The sequence below is a fragment of the Budorcas taxicolor genome, chromosome 24 (genome assembly GCF_023091745.1).
Source record: "Budorcas taxicolor isolate Tak-1 chromosome 24, Takin1.1, whole genome shotgun sequence".
Taxonomy (NCBI): Eukaryota; Metazoa; Chordata; class Mammalia; order Artiodactyla; family Bovidae; genus Budorcas; species Budorcas taxicolor.
This window is the reverse complement of record NC_068933.1, coordinates 37,657,940-37,684,902: the sequence shown is the minus strand read 5'-3', so window position 1 is coordinate 37,684,902 and position 26,963 is coordinate 37,657,940. Positions and strand designations below refer to the sequence as shown.

Genomic DNA, 26,963 nt, shown 5'->3' with positions numbered 1-26,963 from the left:
TCTCTGGTTCCTCTGCCTTTTCTAAAACCAGCTTGAACATCTGGAAGTTCACGGTTCACGTATTGCTGAAGCCTGGCTTGGAGAATTTTGAGCATTACTTTACTAGCGTGTGAGATGAGTGCAATTGTGCGGTAGTTTGAGCATTCTTTGGCATTGCCTTTCTTTGGGATTGGAATGAAAATGGACCTTTTCCAGTCCTGTGGCCACTGCTGAGTTTTCCAGATTTGCTGGCATATTGAGTGCAGCCTTTGACAGTTATGGTGGTAGTTTTATGTAATGGTATTTTACCACAGTAAGTAATATTTCAGGTCCACTACACTTCAGTAAAAAATTTCCTTTCCAACTAAGACTCATGTTTCTTATTTTATATTTTTCCTTCTCAAAAAGGATGCTTTTAAAAGACATTTTTATATGTATATATTTCTTATTTTCTTTAATGAAGTACAGTTGGTATACAGTATTGTGTTAGTTCCAGGTGTACAGCACAGTGAGTCAGCTAGTTTTTTCTGATTATATTCCATCACATGTTATTGTAAGCTATTGAGTATAATTCCCTGTGCTTTACAGTAAGTCCTTGTTTATCTGTTGTATATAGCCGTTTGATCCTAACTTATACGTCCCTCCTTCCTTCTCCCCTGTGGTAACTAAATACGTTCTATATGTTGGTGAGCCTGTTTCTGTTTTGTATAGAGATGTATTTGTGTTATTTTTTAGATTCCACGTATACCTGATACCCTACAACAGTCGTCTTGCTCTGTTGTCCTTGCTTCACTAAGGAGGTGAAGTAAGTGGGTAATCTCCAGGTCCACCCATGATGCTGCAAGTGTTTCATTCCTTTTCATGGCTGAGTAATATTCAACTGGGAATAAGTATCACGTCTTCCTAAGCCAGTTGTCTGTTGATGGGGACTTGGGTTGTTTCTGTGTCTTGGTTATTGTCAGTGGTGCTGCTATGAACTTTGGGGTGCATGTATCTTTTTGAATTAGAGTTTTCTCCAGATAGACAACCAGGAGTGGGGTCACTGGAACACGTGGTAGCTCTATTTTCAGTGTTTGAAGGAACCCCCATACTGGTTTCCACTGTGGCTGCACCAATCTGCATTCCCTCCAGTGGTGCAGGAGGGTTCCCTTTTCCCCACTCCCGCCTCGGCATTTATTTGTAGACTCTTTAACGATGGCCGTTCCGACTGGTGTGAGGTGAGAGAGCACGCTGTGGTTGACTGGCACTTCTCAAGTACTTAGCGGTGTTTGGTATCTTCCCATGTGCCTATTGGCCATCTGTACGTCTTCTTTAGGAAAACGTCCATTTAGATTTTCTGCCCCTTTTTTGATGGGGTTGTTTATTTTTTCAATGTTGAGTATATGAGCTGTCTGTATGTTTTGAATATTGACCTCTTTTTGATCGCATCTTTTGCAAGTATTTTCTCCCAGTTCCCTAGGTTGTCTTTTCACTTTTTTGATGGTTTCCATTACTGCACAGAAGCTTATAAGTTTAATTGGGTCCCATTTGTTTATTTTTGTTTTTATTTCTTATGCCTTGGGAGACTGAGTTAAAATATTGCTATGATTTGTGTCAGAGAATGTTTTCGCTATGTTCTCTTCTAGGAGTTTTATTGTATTGTGTCTTATACTTGGGCTTCCCAGGTGGCACTAGTGGTTAAAAAAAAAAAAAACACCTCACCTGCTGATGCAGGAGATGTAAGAGACGGATGTTTGATCCCTGGGTTGGGAAGATTCCCTGGAGGAGGGCATGACAACCCACTCCAGTATTCTTGCCTGGAGAATCCCATCGACAGAGGAGCCTGGTGGGCTACAGGCCCTGGGGTTACAAAGAGTCGGACACAACTGAAGCGACTTAGCATGCACACATATCTTAAACTCAAAATTTAAACCATTTTGAGTTTATTTTTGCATGTGGTTTGAGGAAGTGTTCTAGCTTCATTGATTTCTATGTAGCTGTCCAGCTTTCCCAACACCACCTGCTGAAGACAAGTCTCTGCTCCATTGTATAGTCTGGCCTCCTTTGTCATAGATCAATTGACTGTAAGTATGTGTTTGTTTCTGGGCTCTGTATGCTGTTCCGTTGATCTATACATCTGTTTTTGGGCTGTTGTGATGCTGTTTTTGATTACTGTAGCTCTGTAGTATAGTGTGAAGTCTGGGAGGTATTTTGCCTCCATCTTTGTTATTTTTCCTCAGGATTGCTTTGGCGATTCTGGGTCTTTTGCAATTCCATATAAACTTCAGGATTATCTGTTCTAGTTTTGTGCAAAATGTCATGGGTCTTTTGATAGGGATCACATTAAATCCGTAGATTGCTTTGGGTAGTATGGCCATTTTAACAATACTTACCCTTCCAATCCAAGAACGTGGGATATCTTTCCATTCTTTTGAATCATTTTCAATTTCCTTTATCAGTGTTTTATAGTTCTCAGTGTAACGGTCTTATTCCTAGGGGGTTTTTGTTTGTTTGTTTTGTCTTGTTTGACATGATTTTAAAATCACATTTAAATTTCTTTGTTAGTCTTAAGAAATGCAACAGGTTCCTATATATTAATGTTATCTCCTGCTACCTTGCTGAATTCACTTATTAATTCTAGTATAACTTGTGTGGAGACTTTAGGGTTCTCTGTATAGAGTATCCTGTCATCTGTAAATAGTGGCGGTTTCACCTCTTCCCTTCCAATTTTTTCTTCGTCTTTTACTTCTTTTTCTTGTCTGATTGCTATAGTTATGACTTCCAATATTATGTTGAATAGAAGTGGCAAGAATGGGCATCTTTGCCTTGTTCCTGTGGGAAGTTTTCAGCTTTTCACCATTGACGATGGTGTTTGGCCGTGGGTTTGTTGTAAATGGCCTTCATTATGTTGAGACATGTTCCCTCTAAACACATACTGATGAGAGTTTGGCTCTTTCACATGCTTTTTCTGCATCTGTGGAGATAACCTTGTGGTTTTTGCCTTGTCTTCTGTTGATGTCGTGTACCTCATTGATTGATTTGGGTATGTAGAGTCATTCTCGTGACCGTGGAATGAATCCAACTTGATCATGGTGTAGGATCCTTTTCATGTGTTGTTGGATTCAGGTTATAAATATTTTGTGGAGGAGTTTCGCATCTATATTATTCAGACATTTGGCCTGTAAATTTCTTTTTTTTGCCTGGTTCGGTGTCAGGCTGACGCTGGCTTCATAGAATGACTTTGGGAGTGTTTCCTCCCCTTCAGTCTTTTGGAGGAGTTTGAGAAGGATTGGTGTGAATTCTTCTTTGTGTGTGTGGTAGGATTCCCCAGTGAAGCCATTTGGTCCTGGACTTTTGTTTGCAAGCAGTTTTTTTTTTTTTTTTTAATTATAGATTCTATTTCACTTCTAGTAACTGGTCTATTCAAATTCACTATTTCTTCCTGACTCAGCCTTAGTGGAGTGTATTCTTCCAGAAATGTGTTCATTTCCTTTGAGTTGTCCACCTTGTTGGTATATAGTTGTTCATAGCATTCTCTTATGATTTTTAAAATATTTCTGTGGTGTCAGTTGTTATCCTCTCATTTCTAATTTTGTTTACTTGAGTTCCCTCTCTCTCTTCCTGAGCCTGGCTAGAGGTTTGTTACATTTGTTTATCTTTTTAAAAAAACCAGTTGTTGGTTTCATTGATCTGTTCTGTTGTTTTTGAACTCCTTTTATCTCCTCTCTGGTCTTTATTATTTCCTTCTTTTTGTTGACTTTGGATTTTGTTTGTCCTTTTTCTAATTCTTTTAGGTGGTAAGTTGGGCTGTTTGAGACTTTTTTCTTGTTTCTTGAGGAAGGCCTGTATTTCTATGAATTTCCCTCTTGGAACTGCTTTTCCTGCGTTCCATGGATTATGAAGCTTGTGCTTTCCCTTTCGGGCTTTCGGTTCTCTTCCATTCGTCTCATTTTTGTGCCCACTCTGTGCGTGGCACCTGCCTCATTGCAGGAAACTGCCAGAGCTCCTCACTAGTGTTTGTTTCTGTGTTTTAAACAGAAGAAAGTGTCAGTGAAGCAAACACAAGATGAAGAAATAAAACAAACAGATGAAGAGAGAACCAAGGAGATTTATACAAACTGGAAAGAAGATTCGGAGTGGCAGGCTTCTTGTAAGTACCCAGAGGCCTCTATAACAGTGACACAAAACCAGCTTGTTCACTTAATAATATGACAATCTGGGAAACACTTAGAATGGCTGTCCAGAGATATTTTTTAACACTAAATTATTACTCAAAGGCTATGGGCCACCTTTTGAATTGCAGAAAGGTTCTCAGCTCATCTTTGCACCAGCAACATTATGATGTATCTAAGTGATGGAATGGTATTTAGCTATGAAAAATGTTTTGGAAGAGTGTTTAATGTCCTTAGAATATATTTATATCTTTTTAACTTGGAGAAGAAAAATGATTATAAAAATAGTATGAAAAGCATCCCTATTTTAAAATGTCTAAGTATATGAGGGAAAAGACATGGAAGGTTAACATATTTACATTAGTTTTCTTGGAGAGGCAGGATTCAAAGTTACTTGTTGGACTTCTTGTTTTTGTGTATTTTCCTCAGCTTTCAACAGTGAGCACATCTAAACTTTGTAATCAGAAGACACAGGGATGACAGGCAGGCTTGTTGCATCCTTGCCACACCTGTGGCTGAACCCTGCTTCATTCTGAGTTAGCACTGCCCAGAGAGGGTCCTCCTGGGGAGAGGCCAGTGCCGATGAAGCAGAGCAGAGGGTGAGCGAGGCTGATGCTGGGAGGATTCGGGTGTGAAGCAGGGTTAGGGCTTCCATCTGACTTGGACTAGGAAGCCCTAACTGCCCGGTCATCCTTTGAGGCAGCGGGAGGAGCCAGGGACGGGCATGTCCACAGAATGTTGGGAATTCCTTTACAATGAACACCATTAAAATGACAGTTTTTGTGAAATGAAAATGTTCACCAGATCCCATCACTTCTATGCAGTGAAATCTTAGTGTAATGGATGATTTTAGGCATTTCTTTGAAGTCAGACATAACAGATTCTGACCAATAATGCCTGAAATGCAGATAAATACCCATAAGGCTTATTCTTACATCCTGCTTTCAAGTCCATGATGCTCGGTTGCTGGAATAAAAACTGCCAAAGCAACAGCCCTTCTGTGTTACAAAGCAATCGTATAAGGCTGTCTTGGGTCGCTTTCATGCACCCACCAAGGCTGTGACTGGCCCTGTAAGAATCATTTCCTTCTTCGGTCTGGGAGGCCGAATCACTCGTGGTTCAGCCACGCGGACTCTGAGTGTGGCCTCTCTGCCCACCCACCCGGTCCTCGGCCACAAGCCACTGAAGAGCCCCTGATGGTCTGGGGAGGGGCGGTCTCTGGGCTCGAGGATGAGACTGCGGCTTCACCTCGTATTATCCTGAGACCCCGCTGACCGGACCCTCGCTCGGGCTGAGACTCCTCTCCGCCTTGGCCGCTGCAGGAAGTTCTCAGGCACGGGGCTCCCCTTCCCCCGCCCCGGTCTCGCTCTCAGCGAACCCTGCAGAAAGAGAGGACAGGCGCCGGGTCCTGACCGCTGGGGGCCGAGCCCTGTTCCCAGAGCCGCTCTGCTCACAGTCTCCGTGGGCTGACTCGAACCCTGCTGTCTCTCCTAGTGCGAAAATCCAAAGCCGCTGATGAGAAGCGGCGCTCCCTGGCCAAGCAGGCCCGTGAGGACTACAAGCGGCTGTCGCAGCGGGGGAGGAGCGGCAAGGGGCAGCAGGGCCCCCCGGGCGGCCCCCCGAAACCCAAGAGGCCCCCGCTCCCCCCCAAGCCTCATTTCCTGAGCCCAGCAGGACAGCCACACACACCTCTCAGGTGAGGCGCCGGGCGGGTGGCTCTAAGTGTAAGTAATTAAAGGTAAGTTGCGTGGCCGCTTTGGGGACAGAAGCTGCCAGTACCATTCAGTCCGGCCCCACCTCCCAGCCTGCGATGCTGAGACACCTGGGCAGGGCTTCATCCCTCCTCGCCTGTAAAATCCCCACTGTGGGTACCACTAGCCCAGTAACTTCCTGAAGATACCTACACAGGTTAGTGACTTCGCATGCCCCCAGCCCAGCCCCTCCCTGGGGACAGCCAGAAAGGGGAGGGGGACCGTTGAGGGGTTGTCCCAGTGGGAACCCTGGGCTTGCTGGCCTTCATGTCACCGGCAGAACTCCATTTTCCACAGATCAGGATGAAAGGTTTGATGACAGTTCTCATTCTGGGGCGGCCTTTCCAGGTGGCCCCCGGTAAAGGATCTGCCTGCCAGTGCAGGAGATGCAAGAGGCGCAGGTTCAGTCCCTGCGTCAGAAAGATCCCCTGGAGTAGGAAATGGCAAGCCACTCCAGCGTTCTTGTCTGGAACATTCCATGGACAGAGGAGCCTGGAGGGCTACAGTCCATTGGGTCGCAAAGAGTCAGACACAACTGAATACATACACTCATTCTGGGATATACAGCTAAGCTCATAGGTTGAGAATTTGGAAATGTTTCTTTTTTTAAATGCAGACTTTATTTGATGATGACGATTACCTGAGCTTTGAGGGTATTAGGCAGAACAATTTGTTTTGGAAGCCCCTTAATGAAAAATACAGTGGTACCACAGCAGAAACTCCCATACCTTATGTTGTGTTTTGTTTTAATTAATTTATTTTAATTAGAGGCTAATTACTTTACAATGTTATGATGGTTTTTGCCATACATTCACATGACCTTCTGTTAACTGATTATACAATTATTTTCTCCCAGTTATTGTTATTATATGATTTGGTATGTAGAAAGATGGTATTTAAAATAACTGAGAGATATCACATATTGATTTAATGAAATACAACTGTCTGAAGCCTTGTCCTCTGTGACATAAAAACTAAAAACCCTTCTCTGTTGGGAGTATGGAAAAATAAAGAACAAAGCTTTCCCTTTGTATGAGGTCAGTGGTTATCTTCAGGGTTCTTTCCTAATGGGAATTATGAACTCAGAGGGAGCAGGGGGTGGGTGTTTCCTCTACTGTGATTATTTCTTTACTCAGTTGAAAGGTTCCATCTGGGGATTTGCAGGCTGGCACAAAATGACCACGTTCTACAGAGTGGCTGTTTGGGGAATGAGTTTTTCCTTATGGATAACAAAACAAGGAAGACTCCACAGTGCCGTGACTGGACGCAGAGCGTGAACTCCTGCCCAGCCCCTCCCATGAGCCTGTCGCCGTGTCAGGCCCAGGTCCCCGCAGGCGGGTTGCTCCTCCAGGCTCCCCAGGGGTGGGAGCGTGCCGCCATATGTCTGCACCCAGGGTGTTTTTAGAGCACAGCCTGTGTGACTAATGGTAACAAAGGTGCCCTTTCACGAGGGTTTAAGATGATGTTTTAAGCTCGGTTAGCTCATTTTTTCCAGCTTAAGCCACTTGCATGAAGTGCTTTTTGTGAGGTGGCCAGACTGGATGGTGTCAGGGCTGGGATTTCAAACAGTGATGACCTAGGTCAGCTAGCAGCCAGCCCAGGGCAGGACAGACACGGACTGTCCGTGGCGTTTCCGCTTGATCGCCGAAGATTTCCTGAAGGAAAGGACCTAATCTGAAAGTTTGGGGGAGAAATTAGCGTGTAATCTCGTGTGTGCATGTCCGCTCCCCCGGAAGGTCGATTATTATAGGCTGTTTTCTCCAAACTGCTATGTTTCTATGTACTTGCATGCACATCACGTGTGTATATGTACACACTGACATGTATGTCACATGTAACTCCCGGTAGCATGTGTTACCATTAAGACATATAAAGAATATAAGTTAATTTACATGCTATCCAGTAGCTCATTCAGACTCATTGTTTTTACTTTGAGTTCTGCTCAGAATTAGTGGGCCTGGGACTTGGAAATACATTTATTATTAAAACACTGCAGCGTTGCTTTTTATAATGGAAATTGACTTAAGTCCCAGAACTTAAGTTCTGCTACTGACTTTTGCTTCAAAACCACACTGCTGCCTGTATCTTTCTCTTAACTAACCTTCAAACACTCTTCTTTCTTTTACTTTCTGTTTCTGAGACTGCCTTTTAGCAGAACTTTTGAAAGTGTGTCAGAGAAGGAAGCAAGTCAGGGAGGTTAGTGGAAACAGGAAGAAGAGGAAATTGATGAAAGTGTTGGGGAAGTTTATGCATGGCATTTGGGTTCTTCTGCTTGCAAGCACTTGCTCTCCAGGAAAATATGGGGTGCGGGGCAGAATATTTCACTTTTTAGCGCGGTTTTCTCAATTTTTAATTGGGAGTTAATGGAGCTTCTCACTCAAATCAAAAATGAGTTAAACACTGTGGTGTTAACTCAAAGCCATGAGTAGTCTATAGGACCGGCAGGGCAGATCCATTCCCCACCCTGTTCCCTGCCTTGGAGGAGCCCTGTGACTGCTGTGTGCAGGGCCCCACCCCACGAGCTCAGCTGTGTGATCTTCAGACATGTGTTATATCTTTGTGTGTGTGTGTGTGTGTGTGTGTGTGTGTGTGTGTGTGCACGTGAGTTTTGAAAGCATCATTTTCAAATCCGGTGACTCTAACTTGCAAACCTTTTACGAATGTCAGGAATCAGAGAGTGACGAGGCCGGCGTCCAGCCCAGCCCAGGAGGACATCAGGCGCTGGTTCCGGGAGGAGCAGCTTCCTCTGCGGGCGGGCTACCTGGCGGACTCGGACAGCATCGCCCCCTGGTTCCACGGTGAGTGTGTGGTGCCGACCTTGGCGGCAGGTAAGCCAGCAGGAAGGCAGGACAAAGGCTCCCTTCCACTTGAGCTGCCCTGGAGAGGCTCTGATACTATTCTCAGAAAGTAGATTTTCCCAGCTTTCTCAGGGAGCAGCTGGCTCCCGCCAAGTGGCCCACAGCCTTGGTGGCTGCCAGCACAGGTTGGTTGATCACCCCAGATGGACACCACAGGGCGACTGGCGAGGCATTGCCCCCTGGGCACCTGCACAGGGCACTCGGTTGTGACCCCCCATGGATGGCAGCACCGTCAGTCCACTCCCCCCAAGCAGGGAAGGGGGCACCAGATGTGGTCGGAAGGGCACAGGCCACGTGACCTTGGGCAGATCACGTTCTCTCTTGTTCTTGTTGTTTAGTTGCTAAGTTGTGTCCGACTCTTTGTGACCCCACGGACTGCAGCACACCAGGCCTCCCTGTCCTTCATCATCTCACGGAGTTTGCTCAAACCCATGTCCATCGAGTCGGTGATACCATCCAACCATCTCATCCTCTGTCATCCCCTTCTCCTCCTGCCTTCAATCTTTCCCAGCATCAGGGTCTTTTCCAATGAGTCAGTTCTTCCCATCAGATGGCCAAAGTATTGGAGCTTCAGTTTCAGCATCAGTGCTTCCAGTGAATATTTAGGGTTGATTTCCTTTAGGATTTGGTTCTCTGTAGTGAATCCATTTATCCGAGCCTCATTTTCTTGCATTAAATGAAGGGGTTGAGCACTGTGACCTTTAATTAAAAGTTCTGTGGTTTTGATCCCTGCAGTTAAGGCTGCGAGATGGGCTTGTTGGAGGCTAAGCAGAGGTCAGCTCGTAAAGCATGTCTTCATTCGATGCTTGAAACTGGACTCATTCAAACTGTCTATTTACCCTGCCCCCACCTCACCGACCTCTCAGCTTCTTGGATTTCAAAAACAGGCGGTGACTTTCTGTCTGCTGCTTCTGTGAGCTCTGGCTGGGTTGGATTATCACTGGCTTTGTGGACAACAAAAACTTTAAGACAGAAATCACGTCCTCTCACAGAGAACGCTTGTCCTAATGGGTGTCTTGGTTTGAGTTGTGTTTAAGACTACTCTCTTTTCAGCAGGATCATTTCACGTAGAAATAGAGCCACAAAAATCAGCACCCAAACCCATAGAATGGCAAACTCCTCTGAAAAAGAACCAAGTCGTCTGTGGCAGGCTCTGCGAAGGGGCTGCTTATACAGGTGCAACAGAACCATCTAGTTTTCTCTGAAAATGTGGGTTCTCTGGTGACTGAGGTTTTGTAACTGTCTGTGCCCAGAGGAGCCCGCTCTGTCTCGGGGAGGAGGTTGTAAAAGCCTCCTTCCCCTTTCTGCTTTCCTCTGAAGATTCTGGGGGAGGGAGTGACAACAGTGTCAAAAGAGAAACAGAAAGAGCATGGTCAGCACCTCCACCATCTCGCATTGCCTGTCTTTTCCTTTTTAAGATAAACAGTGAGGAAACCAGCCTCTCTAGTCTCTGTGTCATTGGGCAGAAGATGCTGCTGTTCCTGGTTCCAAGGGTGCTAGCTGTTTTAACTGCAGGGAGTGAGACATTCAAAGTGCTGATGTTATTAAAAATCCTGATACTTTAATAGGCAGTTCTACTCGAAAGAGTTGCTATGAGCTAGGAAGACACAGTTGGGCTAAAAATTTAGTTGAAGCTTTGGTTGAAATATAAGACTCTTGAATTTTACCTGTCATTTATTAATTGCTATTGTTGATGATTTATTTTCATTTATACAAACATTTATCATAGTTGTATCAGTCGTGTCTGACTCTTTGTGACCCTGTGGACTGTAGCCCGCCAGGCTCCTCTGTCCATGAGATTCTCCAGGCAAGGATACTGGAGTGGGTGGTCATGCCCTCCTCCGGGGGAGCTTCTCGACCCGGAGATTGAATGCATCTCTTACATTTCCTGCATTGGCAGGTAGGGTCTTCACCACTAGCTCTGCCTAGGAAGCCCGTTGTAAGCAAAGTAAATAATATGATATGATATAGTGATGCAATAGTAAATACACAGCCATGTAGTCAATGTAAGTTATTATCTTTACTTTTAAGAAGAAAAAACTTTGTATTTCTATGATAAAGAGAAGAGGGGCCACAGCTTATCTTTTTGAAACATAACTGTTTACTAGAAAATGTGTTTTGAAATAACAGGATGGCAGTTCGCTGTGGGTTTACTATCTTTCTTTCATTGACTCACATCCCTAAATCACCCTTTGTAAGTTACTGTTTTGGCCACCTAATTTTCCCCCGATAGAGTCTGCATTTCACCCCTTTCTCTAAACTAGCTTTGAGTAAGGATGAGGGTGAGAAGGCAGGGACCAGGGAAGTGAGGGCAGCTGGGCCTCTGGCTTGTGGGGCGGGTGGGGGCTGCACACCGTTGGTGAGGCAGGACCCTAGAGGATGAGGCAGGACCCCAGAGGATGTGGCAGGACCCCAGAGGATGTGGCAGGACCCCAGAGGATGAGGCAGGACCCCAGAGGATGTGGCAGGACCCCAGAGGATGAGGCAGGACCCCAGAGGATGTGGCAGGACCCCAGAGGATGTGGCAGGACCCCAGAGGATGAGGCAGGACCCCAGAGGATGAGGCAGGACCCCAGAGGATGTGGCAGGACCCCAGAGGACCCCAGAGGATGAGGCAGGACCCCAGAGGATGTGGCAGGACCCCAGAGGACCCCAGAGGATGAGACAGGACCCCAGAGGATGTGGCAGGACCCCAGATGATGAGGCAGGACCCCAGAGGATGTGGCAGGACCCCAGAGGATGTGGCAGGACCCCAGAGGATGAGGCAGGACCCCAGAGGATGTGGCAGGACCCCAGAGGACCCCAGAGGATGAGGCAGGACCCCAGAGGATGTGGCAGGATCCCAGAGGATGAGGCAGGACCCCAGAGGACCCCAGAGGATGTGGCAGGAACCCAGAGGATGTGGCAGGAACCCAGAGGATGTGGCAGGACCCCAGAGGATGAGGCGGGACCCCAGAGGATGTGGCAGGACCCCAGAGGATGAGGCAGGACCCCAGAGGATGAGGCAGGACCCCAGAGGACCCCAGAGGATGCAGGAACTTAGGGGAGGGGGCAGGGCACTTGTTTGGGGTGTGATGACTTTGAAGGTTCTTTGGGGCCTTTGTGTAAAACGGTCCCTGGGGCAGCCAGACTAATGGGTCAGAGCTGGAGATAATAGACTGGGTCCTCAGCACGTAATTGGAAGCGTGGAGTGCGTGGGGTTTTCCAGGGGTGAGCTGGGAGGGTGTGAGAGAGGAGCTGAGGAAGCGCCAGGCAGCACCCAGCACGGTGGCAGAGAGGAGCAGACGGACAGCAGGTCCGGAGGCCGCCCGCTGCCCGCAGCTTCCTTCTTGCTCAGGGAAGATCAGGCTCTGAAGGCCGTCGACTGACGGGACAGGGCCCGCCCACACCAGGGAGGGTTTTTCTCTCCTCCTCTGAACATGGTTTTTCTAATTATGACAGTACCGGGAAAATAAATCCAGTGCCAGTGATGTAACAAGTATTATAGCTGCTCTGCAGATACAGGGAGTGTTAAAAGCCATATTCACTTTGTATCTATTTTCACTAGGAAATAAACCCTGAAAAACAGAATTAAGGCTCCTTTTTTACTCCATTTTGATGCTGTTTCCTCTTCCCAAGGGATGAACCACTCTTCTGAAGCTGTCTTTTCCATCCATATTTACATTTTATTACATGTATATATGTGTGGGTACTTCAGGAAAATATATTTTAAAAATATAAAACACAGGTATGCATATGTTTCTACAAAACAGAACAATGTGTTTAACATTTAACATATGGTATCATGTTGTAGGCATTCTTCTGAAACATGCATTTTCTCTCAATATTATGTTAAGTGGGTTTTCCCTTGTTTATAAAGGTAGGCTAATCATTCCTTGTATTTGTAGTGCAGTATTTTATGATATATGTTATTTATGTGTTTATAATACACATATAACACATGTAATCTTTTGTGTTTGATGGTATATGTTTTATTACACACATACACATGTGTGTCATTACGCATTCATCTCTTCGCCTACATTTGGCACAATTTTTTTGCTGTTATGGAAAATGATGTGGTTGGTATTCACCCTGAACATGCCTCCTTGAACACATTTGTGATCATTTCTTCAGGGTGTGTATTTAGAAGTGAAATTGCTGGGAGGTAGGATATGAACCTCTTAAAGTGTTGCCAGATGTCCTGCAAAGTGATTAAACAAAGTTATACTCCCACCAGCTTAATCTTACCAGTGGAACCACCTTATTTTAATTTGCATTGATTTGTCCTCGGTTTAGCTTTTCAGGGTTCCTAGATAGGTGGGTCGGAGAAGGCAATGGCAACCCACTCCAGTACTCTTGCCTGGAAAATCCATGGGTGGAGGAGCCTGGTAGGCTGCAGTCCATGAGGTCACGAAGAGTTGGACATGACTGAGCGACTTCACTTTCACTTTTCACTTTCGTCCATTAGAGAGGGAAATGGCAACCCACTCCAGTGTTCTTGCCTGGAGAATCCCAGGGACGGGGGAGCCTGGTGGGCTGCCGTCTATGGGGTCGCACAGAGTCAGACACGACTGAAGTGACTTAGCAGCAGCAGCAGATAGGTGGGTGTCTTCTTCTGTTATTCCTTGTAATCATTTGACCATTCTTTCTGGTCAATTCAGTGCCCCAAGGCAGCACAGAGTTTTCTTAGCTCCTAGCTTGGAAAGGTGGCTTCCCTGGTGGCTCAGATGATAAAGAATCTGCCTGCAATGCAGGAGACCAGGGTTTGATCCCTGAGTCAGGAAGATCCCCGGGAGAAGGGAATGGCAACCCGCTCCAGTAGTCTCGCCTGGAGAATCCCATGGACAGAGGAGCCTGGCGGGGTACAGCCTATGGGGTCACAAAGAGTTGGACGTGACTGAGCAACTAACACACACAGCTTGGAAATGTAGTGTGATGCAGGCTTAGTACCAGACTCCCGAGATGGATCACTGGGCTTGAGTTGTGTTTTCTCCTCTGTGAATGGAGGTAATAATAGTATCTACACCACAGTGTTGTTTCGTAAGTAAGTCAGCTGACATCTGAGAAGGCTCAGGTCCTGGTGCAGCATTTCTGTTGTAACTGATCAGCCTAAAGAGAAAGTTTACCCCTCCGGTCCCCTCTGCCCTTCTCCTCCTCATCAGCCTCACCCTGCCAAAAAGTGTAGTCTTCAGCAGCAGCATCACGTACAAGAATGAGGCAGCACTTCAATAAGATAGATCTTAATTATTTTCCACAATTATTTACTTAGGGCCTGTCCTTGATAATAGCTTCCCTCATGGCTCAGACAATAAAGCGTCTGCCTGCAATGGGGAAGACCCGGGTTTGATCCCTGGGTTGGGAAGATCCTCTGGAGAAGGAAATGGCAGCCCACTCCAGTACTCTTGCCTGGAAAATCCCATGGACAGAGGAGCCTGGTAAGCTACAGTCCATGGGGTCGCAAAGAGTTGGACACAACTGAGCGACTTCAGTTGTCCTTGATAAGTCCAGAGCCCAGGAGGCAGGAATAATCTGGAAGGACCAAAAGAGAGCCACCCTGCAAACAGGGAATGAAGCTGCTTGCAGTCATCCCAGGCAGTTACGATTGCTTGTGGGGTCAGCAGGGAGGGTGTGGAGAGATGGCAGTGTGTCCCGGGGTTGCTGAACAGTACTGTGTCTTTTATAGGTGTATAATCTGAGTATTGTAGTCTGCTTGGTTTTGTTTCCTCAAGAAGGATTGTCTTCTTCTCTCTGTCCTCACCCCTTACCTCCTCTCACATGTGAGTGTTCAGGACTGTCTTGATTGTCAAATACGATCCGTGTTTTTATCCATTTCACTCTCCCAAGTAGCCACCCTGTTACAGCACCTTCCAGTCTGGGCTGTTGGTGCAGTTGGCGGTAAGTGTTGAGAAGCCCTCTTGGCTAACTTGACACCCCGCTGAACACAGTCGTTGCACTCATCCTGTCTCTCGCTATGGGTCCCCAAAGTAGGTAGGTATGTAATTAACTGTACTCACTTCTTGAAGAAAAGGGCTGGGGAATAAGTAGAACTGAAGTTGGAAGGTCCATCCGTCGCCCCACAGACCCATTTCTTCACTCTGTCCATCAGCATTTTCCTATTTCTGTGAGACACGCAGCAGTGTCGGGAGCTTAGGAGCCAGCAGAGGCTGCGAGCGGGAAGACGGGAAAAAGATGGAAGGAAATGCACAAACAGATTTCTGACTGGGGAGACCTCTAATTGCTTCTGCTGTTGTTAGAGAATTCACATGCTTGCTTTCTGCATCAATAGCTGATCATTATTCCTCTGAAAGGTAATTTACGCTTCCTTATCCAAATGTGGAAGTGATTAGACGGTTGATTAAATATTTCCACCTGATTTATTTCTTTTGAACGTCTTTGCTGTTGTGGCATATGATCAAACCTGCCCTCCAAATGCTTTACATTTTTAAAAACCTTTGTATTTTAAGCTACTTAAAAAGTAAATCCCTTTAACATCTACAGGATACCAACACAGTTCATACCACAGCTATTTTGATTGCTTCCATTTCTCCTGCACTGAGCTGTAGCTCAGCTCAGTCGTGTCTGACTCTTTGTGATCCTGTGGGCTGTAGTCCGCGAGGCTCCTCTGTCCATGGGGATGCTCCAGGCAAGAGTACTGGAGCGGGTAGCCATGCCCTCCTCCAGGGGATCTTCTCCACCCAGAGATCGAACCCAGGTCTCCTGCACTGCAGGCAGATTCTTTACCATCTGAGCCACCATGGAAGCCCAAGAATACTAGGATGGGTAGCCTATCCCTTCTCCAGGGGAACCTCCTGACCCAGGAATTGAACCAAGATCTCCTGCATTGCAGGTGGATTCTTTTTTTTTTTTTTCTTTTAGTGTTTCTTTTTTTTTTTTTTTAATTTTTACTTTATTTTACTTTACAATACTGTATTGGTTTTGCCATACATTGACATGAATCCACCACAGGTGTATACAAGCTCCCAATCTTGAATCCCCCTCCCACCTCTCACCCCATATCATCTCTCTGAATCATCCCCATGCACCAGCACCAAGCATCCTGTATCCTGTATCTAACATAGACTGGCACTTCATTTCTTACATGATAGTATACATGTTTCAATGCCATTCTCCCAAATCATCCCACCCTCTCCCTCTCCCTCAGAGTCCAAAAGTCCGTTCTACACATCTGTGTCTCTTTTGCTGTCTCGCATACAGGGTCATCATTACCATCTTTCTAAATTCCGTATATACGTGTCAGTATACTGTATTGGTGTTTTTCTTTCTGGCTTACTTCACTCTGTATAATCGGCTCCAGTTTCATCCATCTCATTAGAACTGATTCAAATGTATTCTTTTTAATGGCTGAGTAATACTCCATTGTGTATATGTACCACAGCTTTCTTATCCATTCATCTGCTGATGGACATCTAGGTTGTTTCCATGTCCTGGCTATTATAAACAGTGCTGCAATGAACATTGGGGTACACGTGTCTCTTTCAGTTCTGGTTTCCTCGGTGTGTATGCCCAGCAGTGGGATTGCTGGGTCATAAGGCAGCTCTATTTGCAATTTTTTAAAGAATCTCCACACTGTTTTCCATAGTGGCTGTACTAGTTTGCATTCCCACCAACAGTGTAAGAGGGTTCCCTTTTCTCCACATCCTCTCCAGCATTTATTGCTTGTAGACATTCTGACTGGTGTGAAATGGTACCTCATTGTGGTCTTGATTTGCATTTCTCTGATAGTGAGTGATGTTGAGCATCTTTTCATGTGTTTGTTAGCCATCCATATGTCTTCTTTGGAGAAATGCCTATTTAGTTCTTTGGCCCATTTTTGGATTGGATTGTTTATTTTTCTGGAGTTGAGCTGCATAAGTTGCTTGTGTATTTTTGAGATTAGTTGTTTGTCAGTTGCTTCATTTGCTATTGTTTTCTCCCATTCAGAAGCCTGTCTTTTCACCTTACTTATAGTTTCCTTTGTTGTGCAGAAGCTTTTAATTTTAATTAGATCCCATTTGTTTATTTTTGCTTTTATTTCCAGTATTCTGGGAGGTGGATCATAGAGGATCCTGCTGTGATTTGCAGGTGGATTCTTTACCAGCTGAGTTACCCTGGAAGCCCCACCATTTTTGATACACCCTTCAAATGTTCCTTCTCCACAGGGGATAAATCGTATCCATTTCTGTGGAGGCAGTTACTCTCTCAAACCTAGGTTCCCTAGAGAGAAGTGTCCAGGAAGAGTCCTGCGTCTTTGTCCTCCCAGCGTTACTGAGTCCAGGCTCACTGCTCGCCGCATGATAGGCCAGTACGTTGAGAGAGGAAGTGTTGGGACATGGAATAGTAACTCTATCTGGAAAGCAGAAGATCAAGAAGATGGTGGACAAATATCCCATAGAAGCATCTTCCCCGAGTAAGAATTCAGGCTTCTTTTATATTAAAAGGGGAGGGAGGTATGGTTGGCTGATGCAAACTTCTTGGTGTTGGAATCCTTTGTTCTTGCAGCTGTCTCTGTCGATCAGGTCATAATATTCCTGTAAACCTCCAAAGAGTCAAATGTTATTCTCTGTTCTGCAACTTTTTATCTCTATGTGAGTGTAAAAAGTTATACCCTTAAAAGATCAGAGGCTTGAGAATGGGCTTCCCGTATATTTCAGGCTATGGGTAACATTCTTTCTAGAAAAGGTGCAGAGCCCAGCATGACTCACCACAGACCACAGGACACAAAAGTTAGATAGAAAAAAGAAATGGATGCAACATGGAGTCAGTCTTGCTCTTCCAGTTACTCTGCAGTGTGCAATCCAGGCTCCGTCAGCACACTCCTCCAGGGCTGACTCTGTATACCTGGAGGGGCTGCATTGAGAAAGTCTCACAGAAGTCTCCCAAGATTTCTTTCAGGCTAAAACCTTAATGAACCTGGACACTGGCACTCTTAAGGGATGATCTGTCCTCCAGTCATTTTCCTGAGGCTTGGAGATTTCTTACTTGTGGGGCCATCAAAATTCTGCCCATCTCTCACAAAGGGATTTTCAAGCTTTGTCTTGACTTACACACAAATGACCCAAAGTCACCCTAATGTATCCACCCTGCCTCACTTACACCTGTGATTCATCTCCCTCATGGAGTGAGAGAGGCTGTGGCTGGCAGCAGGAGGATCTGGGTGCCTGTGTGTGACAGGGAAGGGCATGGGAGGCTTTGACCTTGGGAGGGCCCAGCAGAGCCTGAGCCACGAGCCCAAGGACTTGCCTCCGCTCAGCACCGAAGCTCCATCTGCCCTGTGGCCTCAGAGCACTTTGTCCACGGTAGTCTCCGCAGCGCTCCGCTGTGCCTGCCTAGTCTTAGCTCAGTTGTGAACTAACTGAAGATGAAGACAAAGGCGTGAAAGCTAGAGTACTCCTGCAGATTTGAGACGCGCTGGCTTCTCTGCAGCGAATACAACACAATTGCCTGGGAGACCCTGACTTCTTTCAGACATTACCCCGTGCAGCAAACTTGCTGCAAAACTCTTAGTATCTTTTTCCACTAGTGTTGAGAGGAGTTCATGAACCTCAAAGCCCTCCCTGGGGTTTTTCAGATGCTGCCGTGGGGTCCTCGCCCTGACACTGCTGGCCATGGGGGTCACTGCCTGCCCCTGCCAGGAGCCCTGCGCTTCCCACTCCTGACGCCCGGGGGCTCCAGGCTTGCGGTTCCCGCATGCTCTCGGAGGGGCCTGAGAGGCGAGACAGAGGGGAGCGGGTGGGTCCCGCTATGGACAGTGGCTCTGCTGGGGGGTTTACTTGGGATATTTTATACGGATATTAGATCCATGCTGCTGCCGTCACATTTTCTTCGTCATCATGTGCCCGTGTCCTGGATTTCTGCTGTCACCGTCAGAGCAGGCTGGACACTGCTCCTCGACGCTGGTGGTGGGGAGGCTGGGGAGAGGAGCCAGCTTGCTGGTGCCAAGTGCATCCCGGGGGCCACGCTGCCTTCACCCAGCTGCCCGTCCCCCACCAGCCAGCTGCGTGGCCTCAGCAAGTTGCACGACTCCTGCACGTGCCTGTCGTATGTCCGATGCAGATAATACATTATCTTCCTCCCAGGCTGGTCGGAAAACTTGGTGAGGTATAACGTGCAACGGACTTAGAACCGTGTGTGACACATGCTCAGTCACCTTTAGTAAGTGTTGGCCATTAAGGTGATGAAGTGAGAGCAAATGACGTCCGTTTAATCTCTGAATTACTAGGGAAACATTATGAATAATATTTTAAGAGCTCTGACCACTTTTCCTCATCCCTACGGTGCCCGAGCCCTGGTAGCTCAGCTGGTAAAGAATCTGCCTGCAGTGCAGGAGACCCCAGTTCGATTCCTGGGCCAGGAAGATCCTCTGCAGGAAGGCACAGCAACCCACTCCAGTGTTCTTGCCTGGAGAATCCCACGGACAGAGGAGCCTGGCGGGCTACAGTCCATGGGGTCACAGAGAGTCGGACACGACTCAGAGACTAACGCTCGCACTTCCAGGCGCCTGAGCGCTCAAGGGCACATGTCAGCATCGTGGTGGGTCTCCTTCTAGGCAGAGGACCAGGGCAGGACCCAGAGCCTCTCTGAACCTGCATCCTATACGTGCTGAAAGATCAGAGGGTGAGGTAGGGGGAGCTCTCTCCCGAGTGTGATTCGCCAGGGGTGATGTATATGCTCTCAGTCTGCAGGGCTCTGCTTGAAAACGCCGCCGGCTTTTCTCTCGTCCACCCCGCCCTGGGCAGGTGGCAGTGCGGGGCTCTGAGGTCACCTTGAAGCAGAGCTGTGTTCCGTCAGGAATGTCGACTCGGTGCCAGACCTCCCTTCACCACCATCTGGGGCAGAGAACATGGGACAGATGGCAAGAGAGGGAGAGGTTGAGACGGCACCTGGGGGCTCCACCGCCCCAGCAGACCCTGAGATCAGGGAGCCCCGAAGGCGCGGGGTGGCGCTTCTTTATCCACGACCACCGAACTCTGAGCTGAGGGGGTCACAGGGGTCACGGTGCATCGTCCCCACTTACAGGGACCGTACTCGGTAATCACTGAAAAACACATCTTTAGGATGCCCAAGTGGGAAATGAATACCTCTTTGTGAAATCAATCTCATTTTAAATTCTCAGCCAACTCCAGGGAAGTTTCATGAGCCCAGTGGGTTGGGCTAATCCAAGCCCTGGAGCAGGAGCCTGAAACCACCACTAACGTGTCCTGTAGCTTCGGGTGCCTACCTTCTTTCTCAGTTTTCCCATCTGTAAAATGGCCATCGCTCGCTTGCTTGCTTAGTCGCTCAGTTGTGTCTGACTCTTTACGACCCCATGGACTGTAGCCTTCAGGCTCCTCTGTCCATGGGATTCTCCAGGCAAGAATACTGCAGGAGGCAGCCATCTCCTTCTCCAGGGAATCTTCCCAACTCAGGGATTGAACCCAGGTCTCCTGTGTTGCAGGCAGATTCTTTAACCATCTGAACCACCAGGGAAGACCCCCAAATGGCCATGCTTCTGCTTATTCTAAAGCTGTTTGGGGAAGAAACACAGTGAGTAGGAGCCCCTGGAGCCCGATGCACCAGGGGCAGGTGTTCTGGAGGGTGGGTGCGAGCTTGGCTTCTCTGGTCTGGCCTTTGGTTCCGGCCCGCGCTCCAGGCCCACCCTGGGGCCTCTGAGACGCAGGCCTTCCCCTCTGTGCTTGGTGGGCTGTGACAGCACCTCATCTCCAGGCCTCAGTGAGGATCAGATGAGGGAAGGCCCACCTGGGGGAGGGCCAGGCAGACGTGAAGAGCTCTCAGTACTGTTGTTACTGAGTTCTCGTTCGTTTGGTTATTAAACATGGCTTTTCCAGGTGCCGGAAACAGGTCACACAGGTGTGCGTGTCACTCAGGCCTGGGGGTACCTTGGAGAAACACGAGGGCACCCCTGGTCCCTGTTATCAGCCCTCAGCCTAGTGGCAGTGGGAGCTAGGATTGTCCTGGAGAGGGACGTTTCTCACTTGACTGTGACCGAGGTATGCGCTAGACCTTTCCCCGGCGTCTTCCGGGTGGCAGTTCCTGAGAGCGTGAAGATAAACTAGGAACGGTGGTTGCTCACGAGGAGGTGGGGCGGGGAGAGACCACAGGGCATGCCGGGTCCTTTCCAGAGCTGTGGACCATGCTGGCTGGGTGGAGGTGGGGCTGGGTGAGCCCTTGGAGAGGCCAGAGGGAGGCAGCCTGGGGGCATCACGGCCTCAGCGGGGGCTGGAGGAAGACCACTGTCTGTACTAGAACCAATTTCTTAGCGTCACGCCCCGGGCAGGGGTCCCCCAGTGATTAGCGTCTGATGCTGGACTTTGGTTTTGCGTGCAAGAGCCCCCTTTGCAGGCAGACCAAGCTTGTCTTTTGGCCATGACCTCAGCCAGACCTCCCTGGAGGCCCCTGCTGCCCTCGATGGCATCAGGAGAAACTGCACGTCGACCTGTGTTGTCAGATGCCCCGAGAGCTCGTGCCCTTCAGAAACACTGACCCTGCGGTGAAGCGAATGAGCAAAGCGCGGTGCTCACCTTCTGCATCTGCCGTGGGCGCCACCGAGGGGAGAGGGCCCCCGCGCTGGTGTCTCTGGAGCCGAGGCAGAGCCAGGGTTTGTGCACGCTGAGAACAGCTACAGGCCAGGGGGGCTTGCAGACTGTCTGATTTGCAGCTACTCTATGACCTGACTTGAGGAGGAATTTGTCTCATTCTGGTTATAATCTTCCAGAATGGCTTTTGTTCTAAGAATCGGACTCCATCATGCTGAAATCCAGATATTATAAATGACAACATCCGTATCGTCTGTTGAAGTCACTTGGAATTTCAGAGTCAGCCTGTCAGGGAGGAGAAGAGAAATCTTTCCAGGATGAAGTCACTGAGCAATCCCCCAGGTTTCAGAGAGCGTCAGTCCCAAAGTCTTCACACCACAGCCCCTGCAGGCCCTGGGCAGGCTGGTCACCGGTGGCCTGGGTTCAGCCTCCAATGCCCGCAGTGGGACCGGGTGTGTAGAAGGTGAAATGGGCAGGAAGGAGCAGTTGCCGCAAGGATGCTCACCTGGGTATTAGTTGGGCGCCTGACATGGACACCCGGCAGCGACCCCAGGGGCTCCTCAGTCACAGCGCCTGCTGTGTCCAGCACCTTAGTCTCGTCAGGAAAGGGAAGGAAGGCGACTGGACTCAGCGGCCTGTGGGATGGGGTCCTGGCAGAGCCTGGACACCAGAGGAGCGGCCGCCTGCTTCTTTCCTCCCAGGCGCATTTCCTGTCCATGAGGGGCTGGCCGCAGGCCCTGCTATCGCCCCGCGTCGCCCTGGAGCTGAGCCCCCACATTCAGGCGTGCGGATTCGGGCCCTGCTGGGGAGACGAGGCCCGGGGAGCGGATGATCTCTAATCCTCCCTTCTCAACGGTCTACTTACAGAAAAGAACACAAGTGGTTTCATTTGACGTTTTACACTGGATCCTTAGGTTTAATTCTCAATTAACTTTACTAACTTTAGTCTTGTCAGACTAAAGAGCTGTGATAATCCATTGCCTTTTCACCAGGAGGCCTTTTGGGTTTCTCTCTAATCGTAATACCGAATGTCAGCATGGAAGAGGCGGGAGGTTCCATCTGCTGACGCAGGAAACGCTGCGTCTGCACACTTCCTCTCTGTCTTATCACGTCGTGGGCTCACCTGAAGAATTACAGATGAGGAGAAGCAAGCAGGGGAACCGGGAGCATGGGTCAGACCTGAGCAATCAGTGTGGACTAATTGGGGAAGGCTGGTCTTGAATTCCTGTGAATTCATGAGGCATCCAAACTATGTGCGTGTAGCATAACGTGTGTGTGTGTGTGTGTCTGTGTGTGTGTGTGTGTGTGTGTTTGAAGAGTGGCATCCTTTTGAGCATCTGTGAAGACACAGATAGTACGCATATACACACGTGGGGCTTCCCTGGTAGTTCAGCTGGTAAAGGATCCACCTGCAATGCAGGAGACCTCAGTTCAACTTCTGGGTTGGGAAGATCTGCTGGAGAAGAGATAGGCTACCCACTCCAGTACTCTTGGGCTTCCCTGGTGGCTCAGACAGTAAAGAATCCACCCGCAAGGCAGGAGATCTGAGTTCGATCGCTGGGTTGGGAAGATCCCCTGGAGGAGGGCATGGCAACCCACTCCGGGGTTCTTGCCTGGAGAATCCCACGGGCAGAGGAGCCTACGGGCTACAGTCCATGGTGTCGCAAAGAGTCGGACATGACTGAGCGACTAAGCACAGCACATATACACACGTGTGTGCGCATGCCTGCATCTCTTGCTTCATTGCTTTAAATGAAGCCTCATTTAGGAGTAGTCACAGCAAAGGACACTGTCACTAACTCGCTGACCCCTGACCAGGGTGCCCGCCTTCGGCACTGCCAGCCTTTGGCACTGGATCACTGTCTGTAGTGAGGCTGCTCTGTGAGCAGTGGGAGGTTTAGCAGCATCCCTGCCTCCATGCACTGGAGAAGACTAGAGCCACCCCCACCCCCCAGCCCCAGTGTCTGAGACGTTTCCAGACATCGCTCCAGTGAGAACTCCTGCTCCAGATCTCGTAGGATCATTCCCAGGCCCCAGGGTCCCCATCAGTCAACTTGGGAGAGCTCACCCTCCCAGGATGACCATCAACGGTCCTACCCCTCAGAAGCCACATGATGCCCGTGCTTGTCACTGGGTGGAAACGTGTTCTGAGGGGCGAGCGTTCCATTCATACTGCATACGGGGCAAGTTGCTTCAGCGGGGCCCAACTCTTTGTGACCAGGCTCCTCTGTCCATGGGGATTCTCCAGGCAAGAATATTGGAGCGGGTTGCCATGCCCTCCTCCAGGGAATCTTCCCCACCCAGGGATCAAACCCAGGTCTCTTATGCTTCCTGCATTGGCAGGCAGGTTCTTTACCTCTAGCACCACCCTAGGAAGCCCTCCATTTGTACTACACATTTGCTTATGGAACTTCCCCCATCCCAGAGAAGGCAATGGCACCCCACTCCAGTACTCTTGCCTGGGAAATCCCATGGATGGAGGAGCCTGGAAGGCTGCAGTCCATGGGGTCACTGAGGGTCGGACACGACTGAGCGACTTCACTTTCACTTTTCACTTTCATGCATTGGAGAAGGAAATGGCAACCCACTCCAGTGTTCTTGCCTGGAGAATCCCAGGGATGGGGGAGCCTGGTGGGCTGCCGTCTATGGGGTCACACAGAGTAGGACACAACTGAAGTGACTTAGCAGCAACCCCATCCCAGGTACCAAATATCAGATGACGAACCACAGTACTGCTCCAAGGAAACCCAGTGTGGACTTAGGGCTGCTCAGGTTCTTACTGGCTTTATCCACACGGCTGTGTTTAGCAGAGGGGAGCTCTGGAAATGATGTGGCTGAAACCCCTGCCCTTCTTTCCCGCAGGAATCCTCACCGTAAACAGAGCGAATGAGCTTCTGAGCACCTGCGTGCCGGGCAGCTTTCTGATCCGGGTCAACGAGAAGGTCAAGGGCTACGCCCTGTCCTACCAGTCTGAGGACGGCTGCAAGCACTTCCTCATAGATGCCTCCTTGGACTCATACAGCTTCCTTGGCGTGGACCAGCTGCAGCACGCCAGCCTGGCCGAGCTGGTGGAGTACCACAAGGTGCGGCCCCGTGCACGCATCGCTTGCTCGGTGACAGGTGTCCTGCAGCTGCTCTGACAGTGAAAGGCGGTTCCACGGAAGACAGCTGAGACGAGCAGGGGGAGATCAGCCCCCCACTTCTGTAACTCCTCCTGATAATAGTGCTCGTGCTCAATTGTGTCCGACTCTCTGTGACACCACGGACTGTAGCCTGCCGGGCTCCTCTGTCCGTGGGATTCTCTGGGCAAGAATACTGGAGTGGGTTGACATTTCTTCTTCCAGGGGATCTTCCTGACCCAGGGAGCAAACCCACATTTCCTCCACCTCCTGCATTAGCAGGCGAATTCTTTTAACCACTGAGCCATGTGGGTAACCTTCCCGATCACAAGGATTGTTAATTGCACCTCCTTTATCACTGAACCTGGTCCCTCCTCATCAGGGAGAACCCACTGGGGCAGAGAATGCACGAGATGATGCAAAATCTGTGCACTCCAATCACATCTGAGAACACTTTTTTTTTTAACGTATAAATAGTTGATTTACAGTGTTGTGTTAATTACTGTTGTAGAGCAGAGTAATTCTGTTATATATGTACACACACATTCTTTTTTAAAATACATTCTCTTCCATATGAAAACACCCTTAAGTGAGAGCACAAGCCCGGGAAGGAGGGAGACCACAGGGCAGCTTGTGGACAAGAAATCTCTCTTTCGGGGTTGCCTAAGCCAAGAAAGCTTAGTGTCAAGCGAGGGGAGACCAGAAGCTGTGTGCTCCAGCAAGGCAGGAAGGGCTTCTTATGAAAGTGTCCTGTAAAATAAGACGTGGGAGCCTGGGCTGGGGCCCCTGCTGCTCTTGGGGGGCTGCAGCCTGACTTGTACTGTCTTCCTCACAGGAGGAGCCCATCACCTCCCTGGGGAAGGAGCTCCTTCTGTACCCCTGTGGTCAGCAGCAAGAGCCGCCCGACTACCTGGAGCTGTTTGAGTGACAGCCCTGCAGCCAGCAGACCCCACGGCTGTGGACACACGTGAGAAGCCACGGCGAGCCGACCCCGAGCAAGTGAAAGGACCCTTGAGGTTCCATGAAGATCTCTGCACGCATGCTAGAGTTTCACGCCAAGAGGGAATCACCTCCTCCAGCAATAAAGGGGGATGAGCCCGCAATTCCGCAGCTCCTAACACGAAGGCCACAACACTAACGACGTGTGAGACAAACCAAGAAACTGGTACCTGGTAGGAGTCAAGTGCGAGCGAAATCGCTTCGGTCGTGTCCGATTCTTTGTGACCCCATGGGCTGTAGCCCGCCAGCCTTCTGTCCATGGGGATTCTCCAGGCGAGACTACTGGAGTGGGTTGCCATGCCCTCCTCCAGGGGATCTTCCTGACCCAGGGATCAAACCCACATCTTACATCTTCGGCATCAGCAAGCGTGTTCTTTACCACTAGCGCCACCTGGGAAGCTGGTCGGAATAAAGGGACACCTCAAAACCAGACTCTCCCGCGGCCTCACGGGAAGGTCTCAGGCTCCTGTGCAGGTGAGGTTCAGGTGACATTGGGGGCTGAGCCGACCGCCCCCACCCACCTCACTCACTGGGCGTGTGGCAGCCAGGGTGCAGGACACACAGGGAGAACGGTTTGAATGAGGAATTTGAAGGTGTCAGAAGAGGGGCTTCACGTGGACAGAAATACCCTGGGCGAGGGCAGGAGGCGAGGGACCGTGAGTGAGGTGGTTTCCCGGCTCTGGGGGAGCAGGCAGGGCTCTAGCCAGGACCACAGAGAAGGAAGGGGGAAGCCCCACAAGTGACTGGTGTTGGCAGACGGAGCAGGGCATTTGGGGGAGTGCCCTGGACACTGTGTCCTGGGATGAGACCGCCCCCGCCCGCACCTGAACGTGACCTTATTTGAAAACAGGGTCTCTGGGGCTGAGGTCAGACCACATGAGGGTGGGCCCAAGGCCAACAGCTGGCGTTCTGACAAGGAGAGGGGGCTCTGGAAGCGGAGGCACATGAGGCAGAGTCACGAGTGAGGAGCTGCAAACCCGGGGACAGGGGCCCGTAGGGCGGCTGGAGCCCCCCTCCCCAGGGCCCTGGGGACACCTCAGCTTCAGACTGCTAGCCCCCAGGACTACTATGCAATAAATGTCCTTTTTCATAAGCCACTGAGTTTATGGTAATTTATTACGGGAGAGCCCCAAGAAACGAATACAGACGTTTATGTCATCCCGGATGCTGACATGCACTGTGTACCCGTGGTCACTGTTCAGCCTGCCCACCTCCTAACGTGGGGAGAGCGGGAGATAACCGCCCCTGGCAATTCTGGCAGATGCACTGGGCTAGGCGTCTCCTGCCCCACTGAGCCCACCCCAGCCTCCAGCGGCTCCTGGAGGAGCCCCAGCGAGGTCGTCCCGGGAGAGGGGGCCCTGACTGGTACTCCGGGACTGACTGCTGGGGCAGCTGTTCTCCTAAAGGAAGCATAGGGCCGTAGCAGTCTGTCTGAGGGTGCTGGTTGTGCAAAACACGCCCTGACTGGTAGAGTATAGTCAGAGAAGGGGGTGGGGTACATGCATGTGTGTGAGTATGCATGGGTGTATGTGTGCTTTAATGAGAAAGGTTTTAAACAGATTATTGTTAAGTGTTGCTTAAAATGTCCCAC

At 49.3% G+C, this 26,963-nt stretch overlaps 1 protein-coding gene across 2 annotated transcripts in view; it reads left to right on the top strand.

Moving 5' to 3' along the window:
* Positions 1 to 26,400, top strand: part of SH2D4A (SH2 domain containing 4A) — a 64,032-nt gene extending 37,632 nt beyond the window's left edge. For both annotated transcript variants that reach the window (XM_052661424.1, XM_052661422.1), the window contains exons 7-11: positions 3,997 to 4,108; positions 5,625 to 5,826; positions 8,549 to 8,679; positions 24,117 to 24,337; positions 25,209 to 26,400. In XM_052661424.1, the coding sequence (XP_052517384.1) occupies positions 3,997 to 4,108; positions 5,625 to 5,826; positions 8,549 to 8,679; positions 24,117 to 24,337; positions 25,209 to 25,301 (759 nt within the window). In that variant the 3' untranslated portion in view covers positions 25,302 to 26,400. The remainder of the gene's footprint in view (positions 1 to 3,996; positions 4,109 to 5,624; positions 5,827 to 8,548; positions 8,680 to 24,116; positions 24,338 to 25,208) is intronic.
* The last annotated feature ends 563 nt before the right edge of the window (positions 26,401 to 26,963 follow it).